The sequence below is a fragment of the Syngnathus scovelli genome, chromosome 3 (genome assembly GCF_024217435.2).
Source record: "Syngnathus scovelli strain Florida chromosome 3, RoL_Ssco_1.2, whole genome shotgun sequence".
Lineage (NCBI taxonomy): Eukaryota > Metazoa > Chordata > Actinopteri > Syngnathiformes > Syngnathidae > Syngnathus > Syngnathus scovelli.
In genome coordinates, this window is record NC_090849.1 from 23,967,387 (window position 1) to 23,988,091 (window position 20,705).

A 20,705-nucleotide genomic window follows, 5' to 3' on the forward strand; every position below is an offset into this window, starting at 1 on the left:
GAAGTGTGAGATATGATTGAATAAGATGAAATCCAACAACGGTTCCATTGGTTACTTACTGGGCCTCTCCTGCCCTCCTTGGACGAGCCGTACGTCCATCAACTGCACGAAGACGGACTCGTCTCTCTCCGGATCGTCATCGTCCAACACTCTGACGGTGACATTTGCTTCGCTTTGATTAGCCAAGAAAACAACTGAATCCACAAGCGGGACAAAGTCTCGTCCTTCGGTGGCTCGGCCAACTCCGGGCGTCCTGTAAGGTGCTGGTTCTGCTTCCTTGAGTGTCCTGAATGTGACTCGTACCTTGAATGGGAAGAAAATGACACATGGAGAACATTGTTGGAAAACAGTCACCAAAAAAAAAGCAAGACACACCTGTCCCATGGAGCCTTTTTGTCGTAGTATGCTGAGGGTAACAGTTGAGTCGCCTTCAGGGAGGCGGACGGGCCTTGTGGTGTTGGAGAAGACAAAAACGCCGTACGGGTGGTCACTGGCCAGCACAGTTAGAGTCGACCAAGTCTTGACACCCAGACGGCCGTGAGACACGTTAACCAAAGACACGGTAAAATTCTTGTCCAACTCTGGGACCTCATCCTGGGCCACGGACACCAAGATGCTCTCCGATGTCTGCCCGACTCCGAAGAAGATGCTGCCGGACCGGTTCAAGAGTTCTCCTTCGGAGCTGGGATCGGCCTCCCAGTACACAGTCACATTGGAGAGATCACCAAAGGATCGATCCACCTGGCAAGAAGTTGTGAAATTTTTGATGGCATATTTGAATTCATGTGATTAACTCAACAGACCTTTAGGACCACAGAGCTTTGTCCATCCTCAGGTTCTGTCCCGTGAACGGAGAGGAAGGCGGGGTTGAAGTCGAAGACTCCATGGGCATCGTCAGAGGCTGCGATGGTAACCGTGACGCGGGAGGCAGCTCCCAAACTGGCTACACACACACATAAACACAACAAAGGCCTCAGAAGAAGATTCTGATGGGATTCTGACAGTTAGTCAAAAATCATTTGACTTTCACCACAAAGGAGGCTATCAGGAGGTGAGAACTTACCATGGTGGAGAAAGGAGGAAGGCAGGAAATCAGAGTCACTCTCGCCACTACCACTTTCCTCAACATGCAGAAAGTGATCCACTGGTGGATCACAAACCAGGATCACACGTGAGGAGGAAGAGGGAGGGAAGGGGCGGAGGATCACACCACCAGGGTAGGAGATCAAAAATACATCGGGAGGAAAGTTGATAGGGAGGCCATTCACAAGACACAAGATGCACAAAACTAGCACAGGTTCTGCTAATGCTAATCTGCCAACTCATTGCAGAAACCCGACAGAGAAACAAAAACAACTCACCTCCCCCATCAATATTGAAGAGCTCCACTCGAAATTCCTTGTCCAGCTCTGGAACAGGATTGTCAATGATGGTGACCGTAATGAACTTTAACCTTTCTCCTGGGAGAAAGTCCAGCGTACCCTCTGAGTCCTGACGATAACATACATCAACATAGCACATTACATGGAAAAGATTTTGGATTAAAGTGAGAGGGGAACCTCATAGTCTTCAGGGCTGGATGCTGTGAAGGGGGTGGTCCTGTAGCCCACCAGAACCCTTCCCAAAAGGCCTTGAGCCCTGGCCACAGGTAGATGGATTTGCCCATCTTCCTCTTTCACAGTGATGTGTGCAGGTTCTAACGCAGGTGGGATCAAGCCTTCACCTGGTGGATCATCTTGGAACTGCAGCAAGCCTGCAAGCAGAAACCAAATCTGAGCTGCAACAAGTATCACAACTTTAAAAAAAAAAATGTTGTGTTTGAGGTGTGTGGGTGAATACCATATGGGTGGTCGCTTGCCATTACAGTGATAGTGTTGACAGAATTTGTGGGGTCAATGCTGGCACCGCTGGCAGGAGTGGAACCGGCCTTGCCATCACTGGATCCTGCCGACACCAACGTGACTTGAAAGCTCTCTGCCAGCTCGGGGAGGTTGTCATCCAACACCAAAAGGTTCAGTACCTACAAGAAATGTGCAAACACTGAAATTGGCTCACTACTGTACAATACAAAAATACTACAATTGACAGTGCAATTATCAGAATTGCCACTAGGTGTCAGTAGCTATCAAGAAACACAAGGAGTGGTTCCAAACTTTTTTGGGTCGTTCTTCAAGAGCCACCTTCACCACCAACATTAAAATAAAGTGATGTAGTGGGCCCAAGTCTTCATTGAAATTGAGTAAGTTGTTTTATTGATAAAAAAAAGGCATATTAGTCACTGTAATATTGCTCACTCATTAAAAATGCATTGCACTAAAAAGTTAAAGGGAGCCCTCACACCACAAAAAAAAAGAATACCTATTAATTTTGCCAAATGTTGGAAAAGCTCACAAAAAGATTCTGTTTCTACTATTTTTCTAAATAAGATAACCAAAATATTAGAAACACCTTTAAGTTAAGATCCAGTGTCATCATTTAGTGCTGCAGAATAAAAATCACATGATGAATAATGATGTAAAAAATATAATTAAATAAATACCCCTCTAACAGTGTCGATTAAAATATATTAGATTTATTATATCATGTACGTTTGTTTATTTTATAATATAAGTATTATTCAACAGTGACGCATGGCATGCAAATCAGCCTGCTGGCAGCACTTTGGCCACACTTATTTTGGGCCACACGAGCAACCACCCAGGCTTTTCCAACTGGTGAGTCATGATTGTCACACACCTCTGAGCGCTGGCCACTCATGAAAAGTACAACTCCAGTGGCATTGAGAAAATCCTCGTGTGCGGGCGACTCCCCGTCGGCGCTGTTCATTTGGGTAACCGAGTAATTGACGTAAACACTGTCCAGGGATCCTCGCATCCGCTCGATCACGCAGGAAACGGTAGAACCTTCCTCGGTGGTCTACCCACAAACAAATGGAAACACAAGTTGAATTCAGAAATGAGCTGCATTCCAAAACTTTCAAGGTGCAATTCCAGCACAAAGTGAGCGTTGGATTCTATTTCTGATGGAATGCCCTTCCTCAGCCTTGCCAACTGTTGCACCGATCAACTCGAGCAACAATACGCAGTCTCCGGTTCCAGTGTCGGGAATCCTGATCTAGTTCTGGAGGAATGCCCCCGGAGCGAACCATCTGTCGCTCCACCTGAGACCGACGCAACCAATCGGACTAAAAAGGGAGAGCACGGGCTTGCCGCAGCCAGGCATGAAAACTAATGAAATATGCAGCAAGCGGGGATTCTGTTACACGAGATTATGTGTGAGTTATATTTTTACAGTACCCAAAAACTTTCATGACAAAATTCCGTGGACAAAACAGTGGTTGAACTTACATCAGGTATGCAGCCACCGGTAAATCCAAAAAGCCCGTTGGCATTGTCACTCTTCATAATGCGTATCACAGCCGTGGGTCTGGGGGAAGGCAGGCGGGCGCCGCCCTGTACCGCCACCAGCTGAAGGTAGAACACCTCCTCCCCCTCCTCTTCATCATCATCCTTGACTTCCACCACAAACGACTTGCGGCTCTCCAGCGGGCCGTAGCGTAGATAACCCGAGATGCTGCGCAGATCCGATTTTGCCGGTTGGCTGTGAAGCTCGTGCATGCGCTTGCGGTCGAGCCTAGTCCGGTACAAACGGACATCTTGGAGGAGGCCTGTGTACCGCTGTTGACCTTGTGGATCTGAGCCAATGAAGATAGAAGCAAGACCTAGAGTGGACAAAAAGAGAAAATTCATATCAAAAGGCAGTATGTGTTTTCCTGTCTTAACGAGTATTACGTAACCTTTTGTTGACCTTCCATATTTTTGGATTAAAAAAAAATTAGGAAATCTGCCACAGTGGGCAATTACAAAGCCCCGATGCAAACCAATTCAACTGCACGTTGAAGGACCATTAGAAGACAATGACATGTGACACAACTAATAATTATGTTTCTATTGATTATGATTGAAGTTAACTAAAGAGCCATTTGGGATACCCTCCCCTTAAAAGTTTTTGGTCCAATGCGGGCGACTACTATTGTCTCCGGTAATTAGAGGGAGCGAGAATAAAAGAAGATGCTGAGTGATTCCTTTGAGTGGTAACAATATCCAACTGGGCTCATTCAAGCGTTGGAGAGACTCAATAGTTGGAAACAATGAGGGTTGGACCGAGTGCGTGTTTGAGCGTTACGTGTGGGCGGACATTTTGAAGTGACGACAGACTTGTTGGCATTTCATGTACAGCAAGACCGGAGCAAAACAACAACATCCTGGCTTCATTCAAGACTGTAATCAAAATGAGACTTGCTGACACTGGCCATGGTGCTGAAACGGCAGTCTTGACATATCAAGTGGAAAATGATTTGGATTTTAGTTTTATATTATTTGGATGTATTATATATTAATGATATTTTCTATTTAACAACAAAGTGAGACTTGCTGACACTGGCCATGGTGCTGAAACTGCAGTCTTGACATATCAAGGGGAAAATGATTTGGATTTTGGGTTTATATTACTTAGATGTATTATTAATTATAGATTATATTTATTTATTTTACAAAATGTTATTTAATGTTAAGAGAAAAAGCTTCTTTAAAAAAAATTAAATAAAAAAAAAAATCTAAAAAAAACAACTAAAATCTGTTCAACTAACTATAGTGCAAAGAGAGTGTTTGGGCCTTTTTTTAAGTCCTTCACTCCTTAAAGCTCTGGACCACGTATGAAGCAATTTTCCCTCCAAGCCAATCAGTAAAGAAAAATAATACATTTCATAAAAACATCATAAATGAACTAAAGGTTACTTATAACGTCAGCTAAATTGAATACATTTAATGTACATCAATTACTGTTCATGTAAATTACCATCAACAATGCCTTCTCCTTTAATGCTCCTCAGGCCTCCAGGAACAGGGTTCCCATCCAGGAAAAACTCAACAATCCCGTCGTCCAGCGTAACGATCACATGCAGCCACGTATTGTCCTCCATAAATTTGTCAGCGGTGGCCTGAGCTACTTGAGTGTTATTTGATCCCGTGACGGTGTAATAGAACTTCACCGTGATGTGAGACTCATTGATGTGGATTTTCACTCCATAATACAAGGTGCCGTTGGTGATTCCTTTGGAGACTATAAAGCCGTCAGTAGATGCTCTGGGGACCAGCCAAGCTGAGAATGTAAAGTTTCCCGGAACAGGAGGCGATTCTTCGGGTGGGATAGTCCCGTAGGATCCGTTACGTCCGGAGAAAAACCTGGTGTCTGTTGCCGAGTGGTGTCTTCTGGCACGAGGCCTGAGCTCGACGGAGTCTGGGAAGGAAGCTAGAAGTAGCAGGTCATCCATCGGAGGAAGGCCCTCTGGGAAAAGCGCTGATACAATCTCCCAGGCAACCCGCACGTCGCCAAAAGTACCCTGCTGGCGGAGGACGCTAAAGGAAGTGACATCCGCCATGTCGTCCTCTGACAGCACATCCTCTGCTACTTCCTGGTCCAAATCGCTGTCGGCGATGGCAAACACGCCGTACGGGTCGTCGTTGAAGGGGATGACAAGCGAGGCGCTCGGAGAAGCTTCAGCGAGTCGGCCACCGTCCCCTGGATAACCACCTTCAAAAATCCAAAGGTTTTTGAAGATGCTCGTCATGAAGTATATATATATATTTTTTAAATTAACTCACCAGATATATTAACCAGCCTGAGAACAAAACTCTCATTGAACTCTGGAAGCCCATCTGAGATGGCCTCCAGCACGATAGCTTTGAAATCTTCTCCAGTGGTGAAAGTGATGGAGCCTGAGGTGTCGGTAAACTCTTGACTTTCCAACAACGGAGTGATGGAGTCGTTGGCATAAAGATGCCAGAAGACCGTTACGTTACCAAAATGGCCCCGCGCTCGCCAGACACTGAGGAGAGAAGTAGCAACAGATGAAAATCTTTTTTTTTAGAAATATTTGAGATTATATCCAAACCGCTTCGTACTAGAAATAATTGCTCTTCCCCTCCTCGACCGTCTTTTCTGTCGGCTCCAGAGAGAAAATCCCATTTGCATCATCATTAGCCTCGATGACCACGGTAGCCGTGTCTGCTCCGTACACCACGGCGTCACCTGCAATGTGCAAAAAGTCAATATTTACATTTTAATATTGACACAAGTATATACACATCCAATATGAATGGCATGTGAGTTTTTTTTTTTTTTTTTACACAGTCGCATACTTCAGGTTGCCGGGCTACCCCTCATCACGGTGGAATTTTCTCATAATTAAGTGACTGAGCTAAGTGTGTCAAGATCCCTGCGCTGACATAAAGGATATTAACTTGCACATCATAAGCCAGAGACACCTTACACCACAAGCAGCCCATTACGCTGTCTACTGGTAAACAGAGAGAGGCCAACTGAGTCGTTGGTCTTTGTGCCTTGGACTATTTGGAGGCTGGTAATTAAGGTCCTGTTGGGGGCCCCGGCGGGCTTTCATTCCCTCGCCTGACACACAATACTGAGATTAAGAGAACACTCGGTGGGTGTAGTGAGGACAGCTACATCCATAACAAATTGAAGTATGTACCTGGGGAATAAATTGAGCATTTTAAATAAAATAAAATAAAGAATACGCACCAGTGGCATTATACAAGACAATGTAGAAGTGCTCATCCGTTTCCGGTATGTTGTCGTCTTCAATGGCCACAGAGATGTTCTTCCTCCATTCCCCGACTTCAAACAGCAACACCGTGTCATTGCTGAGCAGGGTGAGATCGCCAGGCGACGCATCGCCGTATTCCACACGATAAGCCACCGTGCCGACGTAATCTGCTCGCCCGGCCCGCAGAACGCTCAAGTGGGCCACAGCGCCTTCCCCCAAACGCACAACTGCAGGTTCTTCAGGGTGGAAGAAGAATGTGTGGATCAATTTTAAGATTTCATGTTAATATGACAAGAAAATATTTACAGTGAACCTCTTACCAGAAAAATAAATGGGGTCATCATTTTTGCCAATCTGGAAAGTGGCTGTGAGTCTGTTTCCAAGCCTTGCACCACCACTCACGTTCACCAGACTGATTGTGAAGTTCTCCAAGCCTTCAGGGATCTAGAGCCACCAAAAATAAATTGAGTAATAAAAATCATATATTTATTCACTTCTGGAAGCCACGTGTATGATTTCAAGTTGACCTCATCAGGCAAAGATAGGAGAGTAAGGTTTTTCAAGGAGTCTCCCTCCTTGAACGTGATGTTTCCTCGGATGGGTCGAACGTCTCCAGATGCAGCTGGCTCCAGGGTCCATGAAACCGAGACTTCTCCAAAGAGACCCCTGCTCCTCTCCACAGAGTAGGTTGCTGCGAGATCAGATGCAGATATAGAGATGATTTATTTTGACAATGTTGGCCTATAAAGTTCATTCAAGAAAACGCTACCTTGGTATGTCTGATTGCCTTTGCTTTCACTGATGGCCTTTGTTGCCCCAGACGGCCCAAATTCGATGACCCCAAAGGGGTCGTCGTTCCCGCGCACCGTGACGTTGACCTCCCTGTGGTTTCCGAGGCGACTGGGAGGAGTGCTGTGGCTGCCGAGTACCACCGAGAAAGTCTCGTCCAGCTGAGTAAAGACAAAGTGCATTTATTGATCTTTCAAGTATTGCGACGATTTCAACAGAGAAGATGAGACATTTTATTCTTACTTCTGGCACGCCATCAGGCTTGGCCACCAGGGCCACCACCACCTCCCTCTCGCCCGGTTTGAACTCCAAGATCCCGGTGGCGCCGTAGAATTCGCTGTTGCCTGCGGGCATGACGACATATCGCACCAGCTGCTTCAGCAGCTGTCCCTGGGCTCTGACCACATGGAGCTCCACGGCCTCACCCTCCTGGAAACAACACGTGGCCACAGATGTGAGGTGACCAGCACGTTACGGAGGTTGACAGAATTATTCATCGGGGGGGTTTTTTGGGCTTACATTGATTAACCATGGACCTCTTGAAAATGGCGAGAACTCAAAGACTCCACCGGGGTCATCGTTCTCCACGATGACAAGGACTCTGGTGGTGAAGCCGGCTTTCAGGATTTGATTCTCGACATCACTCCTGGGACACAAAAATGAATCATTTTAAAAGTACAAATTCTTGTTTTAATTATTTAATTATTTTTTACTAATGATTGTTTTTATGATTAATTATTTTTATCATTTATTTTTTTCTTATTGTTTTGGAGAGTCATCAAAATTACTTGAGAAATAATTGAGTGAGCTTTTAAAAGGGAATGATCAAACTGTGCGTGTGCGTGTGTGAGAAAACCGTCGGCAAAACAAGAAGTCTAAATCCAAGACAAAAGAAGACATCACGAAGCATTCCAAACAACCAATCACAGCCAAGTCACTGCATGCATACAAAAGCGGCCATCTTAAAAAGGGCAAACAATCAAGCCAGGCACCAAGAGGATTCTCTGCTTGCTTCCCAACCACTCATCTCTTTTAGATCCCCTATTTTCACACCAGCAGAAAATCCCTAATGATCCTCATCCCCACGTTCAAGCAAAGACCCCAGCAATTCTCGAGTAGCCCCTTCGCTGGGAAACAAAGTTCTGATTCACGCCGGACAAAAGGCCCTGCTTCACTCCACTCTCCACTTACCCGAAGTACACGATAAAGCGTGCAGTCTCCACCCTGCGGAGACGAGGTGGGAGACAAGAGTGCTGGGCTTCTCATCAGAACATCCATTAACACCCCCAAATTCTCCCTTTCAATTTGGCATTAATTTATCAACGTTGTAAAGTTCATAGCGCAAGTTGGGCGCTTTATATATTTGCCTACCGCTCCAAGGTCAGCAGCAAAGTCTCATTGACTTCAGGTGTATCGTCAGCCATGACAGTGAGGTTGATGAAGGCATCGCTCTGGCCAGACATGAAGACAACAGAACCGTTGAGAGGTTCCAGATCTTCCGAGGTGACGTCCTCACGGTTGGCGCCGGTCGCTTTGAGACTCCAGAAAACCACAGCTTGACCGTCGGTGCCGTCACGTCGCAGCGGCAGGCTCACCTGTGAATCACGTAAAATCAGGAGTCCATTTTTTTGGGGGGGGATTGATATCTGAGGGTGAGATGTTACCGTGCTGGCGTTGTCGTCCTCTGGTTCATAAATCACAACTGTGCTGTTATTTGTAAATCCAATTTCCCCGTTGGCGATATCAGGGGTGACTGTCAGGGTGAGGTTGAGAGGTCCCCCAAACCTTGGACTTTTGGAAGGAATCCGGGGAGTGATGTCCACAAGGGCCAAGGCATTCATCTTGTAGGACAGAACACAACATAAAACATCATGTGTTTCCACATTTCAGTTTTTATGATTGATGAATTCGTTCCCATGGCAACAAACCCGACCGACACAAGTGCCGTTGCAAAACCACTCAAAAGAGACACTCAAACTTTCAAATGGCAGAAACGGGAAGAGGACATTACCTGGATGAAGAAATGAGCTCCATTCTGCAGAAAAGCATCGTTCCTGATCGGCAGTACGACGCGGGCCGTGCGTTCGCGGGAGAAGGCGACGCTCACAGTTGTGCTAACGTTTAGAACGTGGTCTCGCGCCAACGCTGGGTCTATCGGACCTGCGGGGATGTAGAGCGCTGTGAGAGTCAGGGAGACTCGACCCAGCATGCCGCCCTCCCGGAGGAAGTGGAGTGACAGGAAACGGCCTTCGGGTTGACTTTGGATGCTTTGCTTCTTTTCAGAATCGAAGCCGAATATCCCGTAGACGTCATCACTGTCTTGGATGTAAAACAACATCTGAGGGAAGATTGGACAAAAGGTCATCTGAATTAGTGTGGATTTTGATGCCAGCACAATTAAACTGGATATTTGACATCTATAGTCATCAATGGCAGTGAATGAGTTAACGTATCTTAAAATTTCGCCCTGGTTTCTATGGTGAGGTGAGGGTGAGCGAGGAAAGGCTGGAGAGCTTGAAAGTAGTAAATCTTAAAACAGATCTTTGAGCTAACTTTAGAGATGCTTCCTCTTTAATTAGCTTGACTCTAATTAGGGCCTATTTTTTTTCCCCTTGAACCCCACATGCCTGCTATATACTCATAATTGATTCATGGCTCGGAACAATGCATGTTTAGGACGGGGGGGAAAAAATTTGCCCTTGTTTAGTCAGGTGGCAAACAGATGCGGCACCTTCACGACTTAAAATGCTGATGTGTGTTCATGCACCACCAACGGGTTCCTTTGCATCTCATTCAAAGAGAGAAGAAGTTAAGATCTGCCGACATGATGGATGATGAAAATGGAGATCAGAAAAGTCATCAATCCACCCACGGAACCCCGCAGAGCAAAGTAGCTGGCAAAAAGGATTGGCTTTCAAAATGTGCCAAGAGCACCGAAGCTCAACACCTACACAAAAAGCCAAATGCACAACATCTGGCGGGGCATTTCCTGCCAAACAATTGTATGAATCTATCTTCACTGACCTCCATGGGTTCGTCCACCTCAGCATCTCCAGTCACGGAATGCGGCAGTAACTTTAGAACAAAAGCTTCCGCTTCTTCGGGGAGATCATCAGTTACGATATTTATCGGAATCACAGCGGTGACTTGGCCCGGGGCAAAGGTCACCGTGCCCGCCTCTGGTGCCAAGTCATCCGATACCGGCGAGAGGACGCTTGAGTTTCGACTAATGGACCAGTTGGCGGACACTTGGCCATAGCTACCTCCGTTTCTGACAATCACGATGCCCTCAAATCTGCAGGGAAATCAAAAAAGATTTCTTAGACTACGGTAAATTTGATATCAATTTTTATCTGGCGTGCAAAGTTTTCACCTCTGTATCGAGTCCTCGTCAATGCTGATTGGCCGAATGACGGCGCCGCTGCCGATTGACAAGACACCGTGAGGCTTATCGTTAGGCTCGATGGTCACGAGCACGGCAGTGGGTGACACGAGCACGGCATCTCCTTTAAGGCTCTCCTCCAGCAGGACCACTTGGAAGGACTCTGCGATTTCCGGCACCTCGTCATCTGTGATGTTAAACAGCAAGGTGCTCTCGTAGACGAATGGAGGGAAGGTGATGGTCCTGACCGGCTGCAGGTCAAGGAAGTCCTCATCGGCTGTGGCGCTGACCGGCCCTTTGCCACTTACAAGGAGATAATCCACAGAAACCTGGAGACATTCCAAAGGATCCTTCGATTCGATTCTTGCGTTCATACCTCAACGGACCAAAAATGGACCAAAAGCCAAAATACCGTACCTCGGTGTCAACAGAGCCGATAAGTGGGCCGTCCTCGCTCAGCTGACCCCGTGTCACATTCAGGGCGATGACTCCGGCGGACTCCGGAACGGCTACGATGGACTGCAAGAACCTCAGCGGGCTGTCGTTGCGTCGGATCCTCAGCTGAACGCTGCTGCCGTTGGGCCTGAGGAGAGCGCCACCTGCCACGCCCGTGAGCCTGACTGAAAAGACTTCGTCGTCTTCTGGAATCTGGAGCAAATAAAGAAATGCTCCATCAAGTATCCAATGGATGAGGTTCAACCAAGCGGTAAAAATGAGACTGTTGCTTGGTACCTGGTCATCCCGGACCAGGACGCCGAAGTGAACGACAGAATGTCCAACGGGAATTGTGATATTTCCTCTGTCTGGAGTGAGGTCCTCAAAGGCAGGATTGGGTCCCCCAAAGATCTGATATAGAAAAGTCAATATTCAAGCATTTTATTAAAAAACGGTTGAACGTGTTTATGTTCTGCAGAATGTTCTCAAACCTCAAAATTCACAGTCACTGTTCCATATGTCCCTTTTTCTCTGATCAGAGTGAGATGTACAAACTGGTTTCCTCCTCTCGGTTCATCAACTACGACCTCCTCAGTCTGTGACGGCAGAAACAGAGAAATCCTTATTTGATCGGGTTAGAATTAAAATTTCAATGAAATCTTTATTTTAATGTTGTCATTTTTTTCCCATTCCAATTCACATTGACAAAAGCTGAAAGAAAAAAAAAATACTTGGGAAAAATTCCAACTCATGTCAGTTGCAAGCTTGACAGGACCAGCCGGAGGTTCCCAAAATTCCACCGCTACCATGGAAACCAAATTCCCCAGCGCTGCAAGAACTTTGATGTGGATCCGACAAATCTGTTCATTCAACCGCGCCGTGAAATTTCCTTACCGAGTTGAAGGCGATGATTCCGAAGGCGTTATCGTTGGACAGGATGGTGATGGTTGCTCTGTTGGGCGTTCCCAGCGTCACACCGTTGGAGGAGCTCTGGAGAGCGCAAGTTAAACTAGGTCAGCACGGCTCCTCCATCAGCCCTGATGCTCACAGTGGCTTGACTTGGTTATTGTACTGAGACACCATGTTGAGAGGGCACAAAAACAGGAAGTGCCGGTCTCAACTCACTTCATTTGTCACTTTGCCTCTCTGCGGGATGCCTCTTCATTCTTGAGCGCAATCATTCCACACTAAGACCTGACAATCTGAAAATCTCCTTGTGTGCCTCGGAGCTAACAATAGATTTTTCTTGCCTTCACATTCTGTGGACTGTGAAAGAAGGATTTTTTTTTTCGGAAGCTAATTGCAATATAAAAGGAGACGTTGAATTGTATTCTGAAGCTTTTGGCTTACTGGTGTTTCATTAGCAGTGTGTGTGTGTGTGTGTTATGGTAAAATTGTAGTTTTGCACAACCTGGATTGGTCATAAGTACACAAACAACTATTTAGTTTTGAAAATGCCAGAGCGCTTATCTTAGGAATGCGACTCTCTTGATTTCTACTTTGACCCAACTCGCATTTATCCCCCAGACAGCCCCCCCCCCCCTCTAGTAAACTGATCGGGTGGCATTTGGCCAAAGCTTTGTCTTCACTGTGGTGTAAATAGAAGGCCTCATCTTTTCTTTCACTCTACCTGGAGGCTAAATATGCCCCGACGTCACAAAGATGATAAATGCCAGGCTTGTTTTGCAATCGGTAAATCGCAATTTGCCGATATCGCAATGAGACGTTCGTGACGGGTCTTCTTCCGTCGAGTCGACAATAAAACTCGACAACTAAATGCTAACTGCAACCATGGCGATAGCCTCAAGGTTTACGGCATCCTGCGGTCGTCATTCTCTTGAGAAACATTTACAATCTGGCACAGCAACAATTTTGTCACCTAACTGAACTAAGATATTGCCAGAAAAGTATTACCGTATTTTTCGGACGATAAGGCGCACCGGGACAGATATAAAGTACCGTATTTTTTAAAGTCTAAAATTTAGACCAAAAGGGGAAACTAAATAGGAAAGGATTTGAATTCAAGATGACAAGCTGAAACATTGACCTCCATACCCAAAATCAAATTAAAGCATTTTAAAGGCGCCTTATAGTCCGAGAAATCCTTCACCGGGTTTCACGAGCAGAGTGGACTACACAAAGTCCAGTCAAAGTCGGTTTCCTTTCACAGCATCGCCTTTCAAAAGAAGAAACTCAAAGGCCATGTACATTTCCCCCCCACCCCGTCCGACCCCCCCCTTGGTCAAGTCTTATGGAGGACACACATCAAAGAGCCTAAAAAGAGGGCTTACTGTGGTTGACGCCTCCACAGCCAATTGCTTAGTGGCTGCTGTGAAGGTTTCACAATTACGACAGTCAGACTTTGTAGATACAACCCAGAAGAAATTTGCCGTATTCATGAACTGGCAGGACGATTTTTATTTTATTTATTTTTTTGTACCTGCAGAGTGAGGTTGAACGTAAACGTTTCGTCAGCTTCCGGAAGGTCGTCGTCTTTGACTGCGATGAATATGGTCTTGCTGGATTCAGTGGAGAGCAGAAAGGCGGCAGCATTAACCGCCTCAAAATCGCCCGTGTCTACTCCCTCCAGCTGAAACAAACAAAGCGAGAAATGGAGGTTGATTGATCAGGGTGGATGTTGCTGAGTCTTCTCTTTCATTATTGCTGACATGAAACATTTTGTCAGGAGTTCATTTGAGAGAAATTGTTCAAACTTCTTCACCACATTCCACTGCACAACCCAGCTCGCCTTGTTAAACACCAACTGTGAGCATCTGACACACGGCCCCCGCGAGGAGCCCGTAAAGCCCAACCCCGACTGAGTTTTCTGAGGGGGGCTCCCGCTGGCATACACCATCTTTGATGCTGCCATCACTTTCTGCATTGATTAAAGTCATGACTGGCTAAAAATGCAACAGAAGATGCTGGACTGAGGGCTTATCGTCTTTGAACATGGACAGTTTGAACTAACAGTAATAAATAAATAAATAATTAATTAAATAAATAAATAAATAAATAAAATATACAGTAAATGAAATATATAATAAATAATATAATAAATAAATACATAAAAAATCAAATAAAATAGCACGGTCCACAAAGACCCACCAAAACTAAAGCCGTGACATTGACAGGGTCTCCCACTCTCTCCACGACCAGCCGGACCACAGCCGTGCTGCTTTCATTGACGACAAAGTCCGTCTGTCCCAAGAACCGCAGCGTCGCCGACTCGGATGTTGCGCCAGGGATGGACAGAGCCAAAAGCAATCCAGTCAAATGGAGGAAAGTGGTCATTCCTGTAACAAATGAAGAGCAAGTTCGAAATGGTAACTTTGCGGCTATCTGTGGCTAAATTTCTGGTTGGCTACGATAGCAACAACAGGTTGTGGAGAATAAAGCAGCCACATGTTTCAAAAGGCTGGGGCCAGATGGTCTCGGTGCTACAACAGGCTGGCAACATTCCAGAATTCAAGCAGCTGTTGTCCTCATGCTGTCATAACTGCAAAAGTACTTGATATTAACCGCATTTTTTTTTTTTTTATTTGGGACCACATAACTTCACCCTGCCGCGCCAAAGTAAATCTGACCAAATCAGTAGTTTGACTTATTCGGCACAATGTTTCTTGGCATGATTTGCTTGAGCAACATTCTCCTTTCTTCCCCTCTAATTATCTTCCCTACTCCCCCGTTTCCTACAATCTTCTTTACGTCTGCGCTCGTCTCTTCATGCTCTTAGAATAATCCTGAAACTGGATGGAGCTACTGAGACAGTTGTCATGGTTAACACAACAAAACAACCCAGCATGACAAATGGGGTGAAGCCAGCCGGCCAGCCAGCCAGCCAGCCAGCGCACTGTGGCCGCTGGCTTCGACCTCTTCGCCAGTCTCCTTTCACCGGTTTCATTCATAATCTGCGCAATGCCGCTTTGCCAAGGATATACTATAGCACTTTGAGATTTCTATTTTTATGGAATGTAAAGTGCGATAAATGTATGTAATTTATTATTATTATTATACTGTAAACATTCCCTTTTAGAAAATGCTTGTCAATTCAAAGGTTGAAAAAAAAAAAAAAAAGCAAAGGGCAGTTAGATGTCAGATGTCATGCTGTTCGTTCCATATTAAATAAGCAGAAAGCTTTCGGAAAGTTGGACTTTGAAAATAGTAATTTTATTTTATAATGTTCCATTACTGTCATATGGGTCCGAGCTACTTTCGTGAGGGTATAAATAATAAATATCATCGGTGTATATTTCACTCTAAAAACAATGATAACTTACAACTTTGATGAGCTTACCCATATGTTTATTTATTCATTGTATGTCTGGATGATTACGTTTGTGATTGTAATGCACGAAAAAAATGCCAGCAACGCAAAGATGAGTGGGGAACGCATCAAAAAAGGATTTAAAGCTGGTGGGTGGCGAGGCTTTGAGCTTAAGAGGAGAGAGGCGAGCCTTACCATACATACAAAGAGAGCTTGGATCTCGTAAATCCCGTAATTTAATTAAATTCCTGTGATTTCACTTTTAACACTGATTTGGCACAATATTCCTCACACATATAATTATTTATTCCATTTTGATTGCAATAAAGATCACTGTGAAAGTGCACAGTTGGGAAAGAGACAAATATATATATTATAGTATGGATTGATTGTTTAGATTTCTGATAAATGTCATAAATAAATATTGATTGTTGATGGCTTGGTCATAGTTAGTCAAAGAAATGTAATAAAACCAAACTCCTTAGCTTCATGCTCTTCATAATAACAACCACAGTTTGCTCTTCCTAAAAGCCACCACTGCAAAATAAAGAAAAATATCATAGATCATCTCCGATCGCACCGCAATGAACTGCTGGAACCCGAGCCACAAAAAAGAAGAGTGGTCCACTGACCAAGAATACCGACCGCATTCCCCTTCAAGGTACCTAATGGAGAGCAGATGCTGCCTGACTGGCACAAGTCTGTTTTACAATTAGCGGGGTATTTTTGTTTCGGGTGTTTTGTGATGTGCCAAGCTTGAGCCCAGGGGTTCCGGACTGACCACGGATGTGTCTATCAAGAAGACGGCAGCGTGGTGTGTTTGGCAGAGACCTCTGACACTCATCTAGTAGCTTCTGTTGTGATATCTAAGCTCACATATGCGTAAGGAGCTACGCGTTTAGCTGCCCTCAATGCCACAGACAGAACATGTATCCAAAAAAATTTCAAGGTTCTAGTGGAGACGCTCAAAGGGCGATTGGCCGGGGCACCCGAGAACTTTGAAATGCTTCACGGTCCACCACTAAAGCCAACGAAATGGATTGTGGGACCTGGCACTTAAGCTAGCCGAAGATACGTAACAGCCTAGCTAAAGCGAGTTTCCACTTTAAAATTGACTGAGATTGTGACCTCACTCATCTTCCTCTTTGTTATCTTTAATCTTGTCAAACATTACTTCCGGAAATACACATTAATGGTGTCTAATTGCCTTTTCATTTAAACGGATGCTAGCATGCTAGCATGTCATTTCTCACAGAGGAATTGGTATTTTCTAGAAAGGCCTTCCCAACAGGCTCGCTGATAAGCGAACATGCTGATAAAAAAAAAGCCTGCGGTGGCTTGACCCTGTAACCTACCAGCCCGGCACTGTTCCGAGCCCCGTTCACTGATCTACTAGATATCAGGCATGCTGAGGAGGTGTCCGGTTGCCGGGCAGCTCTGGGACACGCTGCGATGACGCCTCTTGGGTTTCGCCGGTACGTCGTAATCTTTCACATCAATTATTCAACGGCAGACTTTGTGGATGACTTTAGTTAAGCGTCATACCGCAAGATTCTCCACATCATACTTGCCTGACAAACAGCGAGGCTTCGCTTCTCTTATCTTTCAAAATCTTTCGTTTTTTCATTGACAGCAGAATCGGTTGTGACTGTAATTACATTGCGGATTTTGCCTTTCCCATAATTATTTCAGAGACTTCCAAGTATTTGAAGGTTTAGAAGTGGAAAGCGATACTTGTACTTCCCTTTTGGAAGAGGGTGTGTTGGACATCAGTCAGTAGAGTTTAATCAAGGGCTTTCCCGTGTGGCTTCTATACCATGAGATTGCCCTGGTCCTGAGACGCCCTTGCGGAACCGTTTCTGGTTTCACTGAACCACTAAACAGCAACACAAAGATGGAGCCACATATCAGTAAGTCGAGAAAGAAGAGTTCCAGGACTGGAGTCACCAGAGATATATTTCAAATCCACTGCAGCTCTGCCATCATGGCAAGCTTGATGTTGACCACATTTTCAAAAACAGTACCATTGATTACCCCCTTGAGCTTGTGAAAGAGGAGAAAAATCAGCCAAATCCAGGTCGTGGGGAGGTCAAGAACTCTTGGTCAGGAACTGTTGGATGCTCAGAGCCTCGAAATGAGTCACTTTTTTATTTATTGCTATAGTAATAAAAGGTCTTTCAATTATATTCAGCCAGTATTTTTTATTTAACTTTGGAGATGAGGCGACATAAAACATTAAGGCATCCAAACATTGGAAAATGGATGTTCCCTGAGGTCATGCTGCTGCAGTTTGTTGAAACAACCCAAGGCAGTAGCAAAATATGCCTTGCCAAAAGTCTATCTTTAAATAACAAACCAAAAAAATGTTAATGCCGTGTATTATTAGAGTGCAGCGTGTATTTCTGTCACTCGACTTCATTGGTGGCTGAAAAACCTTCTCTCCTTTGTTTATTGGTTTGTGTTAGCGATGCCACCGGGCCGGTGTGTGTCGGGCCCGACCTCAGAAAGCAGCCACAGGCCACGACCGGCATACTCACAAGCCCATAATTGCACTTTACATGTCGTTTTTCCTTTCTGGTATTTTTAGATCAGTCAATGTTTTCACCATACAGGGAAGAAATTAAGAGACGTAATAAATGAGTAGAGCTAGAACATACATTGTTAAATCCATTTGCGTTACACGCCACACTTATTTTAGAGCAGGGGTGTCAAACTTATTTTTGGCGCGGGCCACATCATAGTCAGTTGGCCTCAAAGGGACATTAAAATTGTCAACCCAAATAAATTGACGAAAAAAATATTTTAAATAATGAATGGTAATAAAAATTGCTAATATCTAATATTTTTCAAAAGTGAAAATAATTTGAAATTTTGGAATTGACATATGAATTCGATGCACAGTTTGTCTTCGCGTGATGTGGCGGGCCGTATCTGGCCCCCAGGCCTTGACTTTGACACCTGTGTTTTAGAAGGATCTACCCCAAAACAGATTTGTGTTTATTTTTAGATGCAAAAAATGAAAAGCCTGTGATTAATCCATCAAAAAGGAAGCGGTGCATTTGAGGATATAAAAATATCAAATGATGCGAGTCCGCTTCTTGATGGAATCTAAAAGAACAAAAACGCATGAGGTCAGCCCTCGGGCTATTGTCGGAAGACACTTCACACTGGCCTTTCTCTCTTTCGGGGGGGGGGGGGGGGTGCAAGAGCCTGTCAATCAAATGTGCATTTTACTGTGAAAAAAAAAACCCAGAGAGCGAGAGGGGCAAGTTTTCAAGAGGTATTGTCCATGCAGCTGTTTGCATGCTCCAAAGTTCCACCAAGTGCATCTCTCACATACCTCGAAATAAAAGCAAGAATGTTTTCCACTCCAATAAGAAAAGGAAGAGTGGAGGAAGCAGTTTCTAGTATTTTTGAGCGCGCTGGCTGACTGATTAGCTTGTATGACGCACGGTGATGGAAGCGGACAGAAAGACACTTTGAGGGGGATTAAACAAGGTTGTACAGACCAAAGGGCCAATTTGGGACGGCTATTACTCTGTTGCACGTTGGGTCCGGATGAAATGCTAATTGCGTTTCTAAAAGAGAGGGGACGGACTCGGAACAGAGGCTGCATTTTTTTTTTTTTTTTTTTTTTTTCCATCGAGGGCGAGCCCGACTTCACGTTTCACTGAGCAGCGCGCGATTTTAAGGAGCGCACTTTTGTTCTCGCATGCTACTTTGGAGGTTTTGCCGGCCGGGCATTATTGACATGGCCACAGTTCTCTTTTATTTTGTTTTTACTACTTTTTGGCAAGCAGACCTCCACTGGAGAAAAAGAGCCTTTTGGTTTTTTTCCCCCCTTCGTTGTTGTAAACAAGGACATGGCTGCACACACATTCATAGTACAGTAGGTGTCGAGGAGCTTTTTTTTTTTTTTTTTTTTTTTTCTCAAAAACGCCAAAGTGCCAGATGGCCGGCTGGTCATTCTCTCGCCTATTGGTCATAAAGGAGCAGTATTATCTACTCAAGCCAACCTGCCTTGCGGATTCTGGTCCAATCAATCACAAAATCATGAGAATAAAGAATCACAAAACGGCCGCGATAATAAATCACTGGCATCAAAACAAGCGTTCAGAACATTCATAAAGAGATCTTTAAGGATTCCAAAAACGCATCCATTCAAAGCACCCCGTTCTCATCCAGCACCCCTGCAGTGTTTTGCATAGATAAATGACCTCAATGTTGATTATCTTGAGATGTTTCTCTCACAAAGCAGGAATCTGCTATGGCAGGCATTAAGAAAAAAAAATCGTGGATGAATGCATGTTTGAAACAAATACAACCACTCAGTGTTCAAACGCCCCCGCCAACTTTTCAAATTCCTCTGCCAAGACTAAATATACAACAGGGAGCGACATCAAAGAATGAGAAAGGAGCTGCTGCTACATGTGCAACCCCCACTGCAGCCACACGCTGAAAAGACTCCATTTTATAAATTGCAACAAAAACAACAACTGCAAGCGAACCAAAAAAAGAAAAAATCCCATTATTTTCCAGCCAATCATTTGACGCACTTTTCAAGTATTAAATTATTGTGGAAACAGGTTCATGAGTAAAAAGCTGGAAGTCAACAAGTCGTGCGCTTAGTGAACTTTTATGAGGCTTTGTGAAATCATTGACAAAATTATAAAACCTATATGGATGGTTCTCTGGAAGTGTGACAAAAGAGCTGAAAAAAATATGACTTCAAGTGAATAAATAAATAAATAGATAAATAAAAATAAATAAATAAATTAGGTTCGCTCACCACTTAGTAATTCTAAAGCAGGTTGCTAGTCACGAGCCCCACCCCTGAGCTGCCATTTTCCAATCTATACAGACAATACAAATGCATTTTACCATCAAAAATGTATTTGACGATTTGTAAACATACAAGTGGTCATATGCAAAGGTTTGCTGCAGTAACCGTTCCAAACTCAACGGGAACCAAACGGGTTCGGTCGGGACCACCAAAGAGACCTCAGGATTGTTGGCCATCACTTTTGCTCCACCACTTCCCCGTCCCTCTGCTCCAAGGTCAGCAACCGCTGAAACATGTCTCCCATCAAGAAGCCTAAAAACCCATTTAAGCATTTACGGAAACATGGCATACAACGTTGCCATTATACACGACTTAACTATGATCTTGATTTATAATGTGTCTGTTGAGTCAATCTGAAATAAAC

General features: G+C 44.6%; 1 protein-coding gene across 1 annotated transcript in view; it reads right to left on the minus strand.

The window, feature by feature from the left end:
- adgrv1 (adhesion G protein-coupled receptor V1) overlaps positions 1 to 20,705 on the minus strand; it is a 60,738-nt gene that overhangs the window by 37,893 nt on the left and 2,140 nt on the right. Inside the window, exons 2-30 of the mRNA XM_049716649.2 lie at positions 14,340 to 14,527; positions 13,672 to 13,821; positions 12,126 to 12,221; positions 11,723 to 11,827; positions 11,529 to 11,642; positions 11,214 to 11,444; positions 10,788 to 11,125; positions 10,439 to 10,709; positions 9,426 to 9,752; positions 9,079 to 9,255; positions 8,786 to 9,009; positions 7,934 to 8,060; positions 7,658 to 7,843; positions 7,395 to 7,575; positions 7,153 to 7,316; positions 6,946 to 7,069; positions 6,601 to 6,861; positions 5,964 to 6,090; positions 5,664 to 5,887; positions 4,858 to 5,592; positions 3,348 to 3,721; positions 2,737 to 2,916; positions 1,840 to 2,020; positions 1,560 to 1,753; positions 1,362 to 1,491; positions 1,064 to 1,144; positions 804 to 943; positions 376 to 741; positions 60 to 303 (exon numbers count right to left, since the gene is read on the minus strand). Of these exons, the coding sequence (XP_049572606.1) occupies positions 60 to 303; positions 376 to 741; positions 804 to 943; positions 1,064 to 1,144; positions 1,362 to 1,491; positions 1,560 to 1,753; positions 1,840 to 2,020; positions 2,737 to 2,916; positions 3,348 to 3,721; positions 4,858 to 5,592; positions 5,664 to 5,887; positions 5,964 to 6,090; positions 6,601 to 6,861; positions 6,946 to 7,069; positions 7,153 to 7,316; positions 7,395 to 7,575; positions 7,658 to 7,843; positions 7,934 to 8,060; positions 8,786 to 9,009; positions 9,079 to 9,255; positions 9,426 to 9,752; positions 10,439 to 10,709; positions 10,788 to 11,125; positions 11,214 to 11,444; positions 11,529 to 11,642; positions 11,723 to 11,827; positions 12,126 to 12,221; positions 13,672 to 13,821; positions 14,340 to 14,527 (6,240 nt within the window). The remainder of the gene's footprint in view (positions 1 to 59; positions 304 to 375; positions 742 to 803; positions 944 to 1,063; positions 1,145 to 1,361; positions 1,492 to 1,559; positions 1,754 to 1,839; positions 2,021 to 2,736; positions 2,917 to 3,347; positions 3,722 to 4,857; positions 5,593 to 5,663; positions 5,888 to 5,963; positions 6,091 to 6,600; positions 6,862 to 6,945; positions 7,070 to 7,152; positions 7,317 to 7,394; positions 7,576 to 7,657; positions 7,844 to 7,933; positions 8,061 to 8,785; positions 9,010 to 9,078; positions 9,256 to 9,425; positions 9,753 to 10,438; positions 10,710 to 10,787; positions 11,126 to 11,213; positions 11,445 to 11,528; positions 11,643 to 11,722; positions 11,828 to 12,125; positions 12,222 to 13,671; positions 13,822 to 14,339; positions 14,528 to 20,705) is intronic.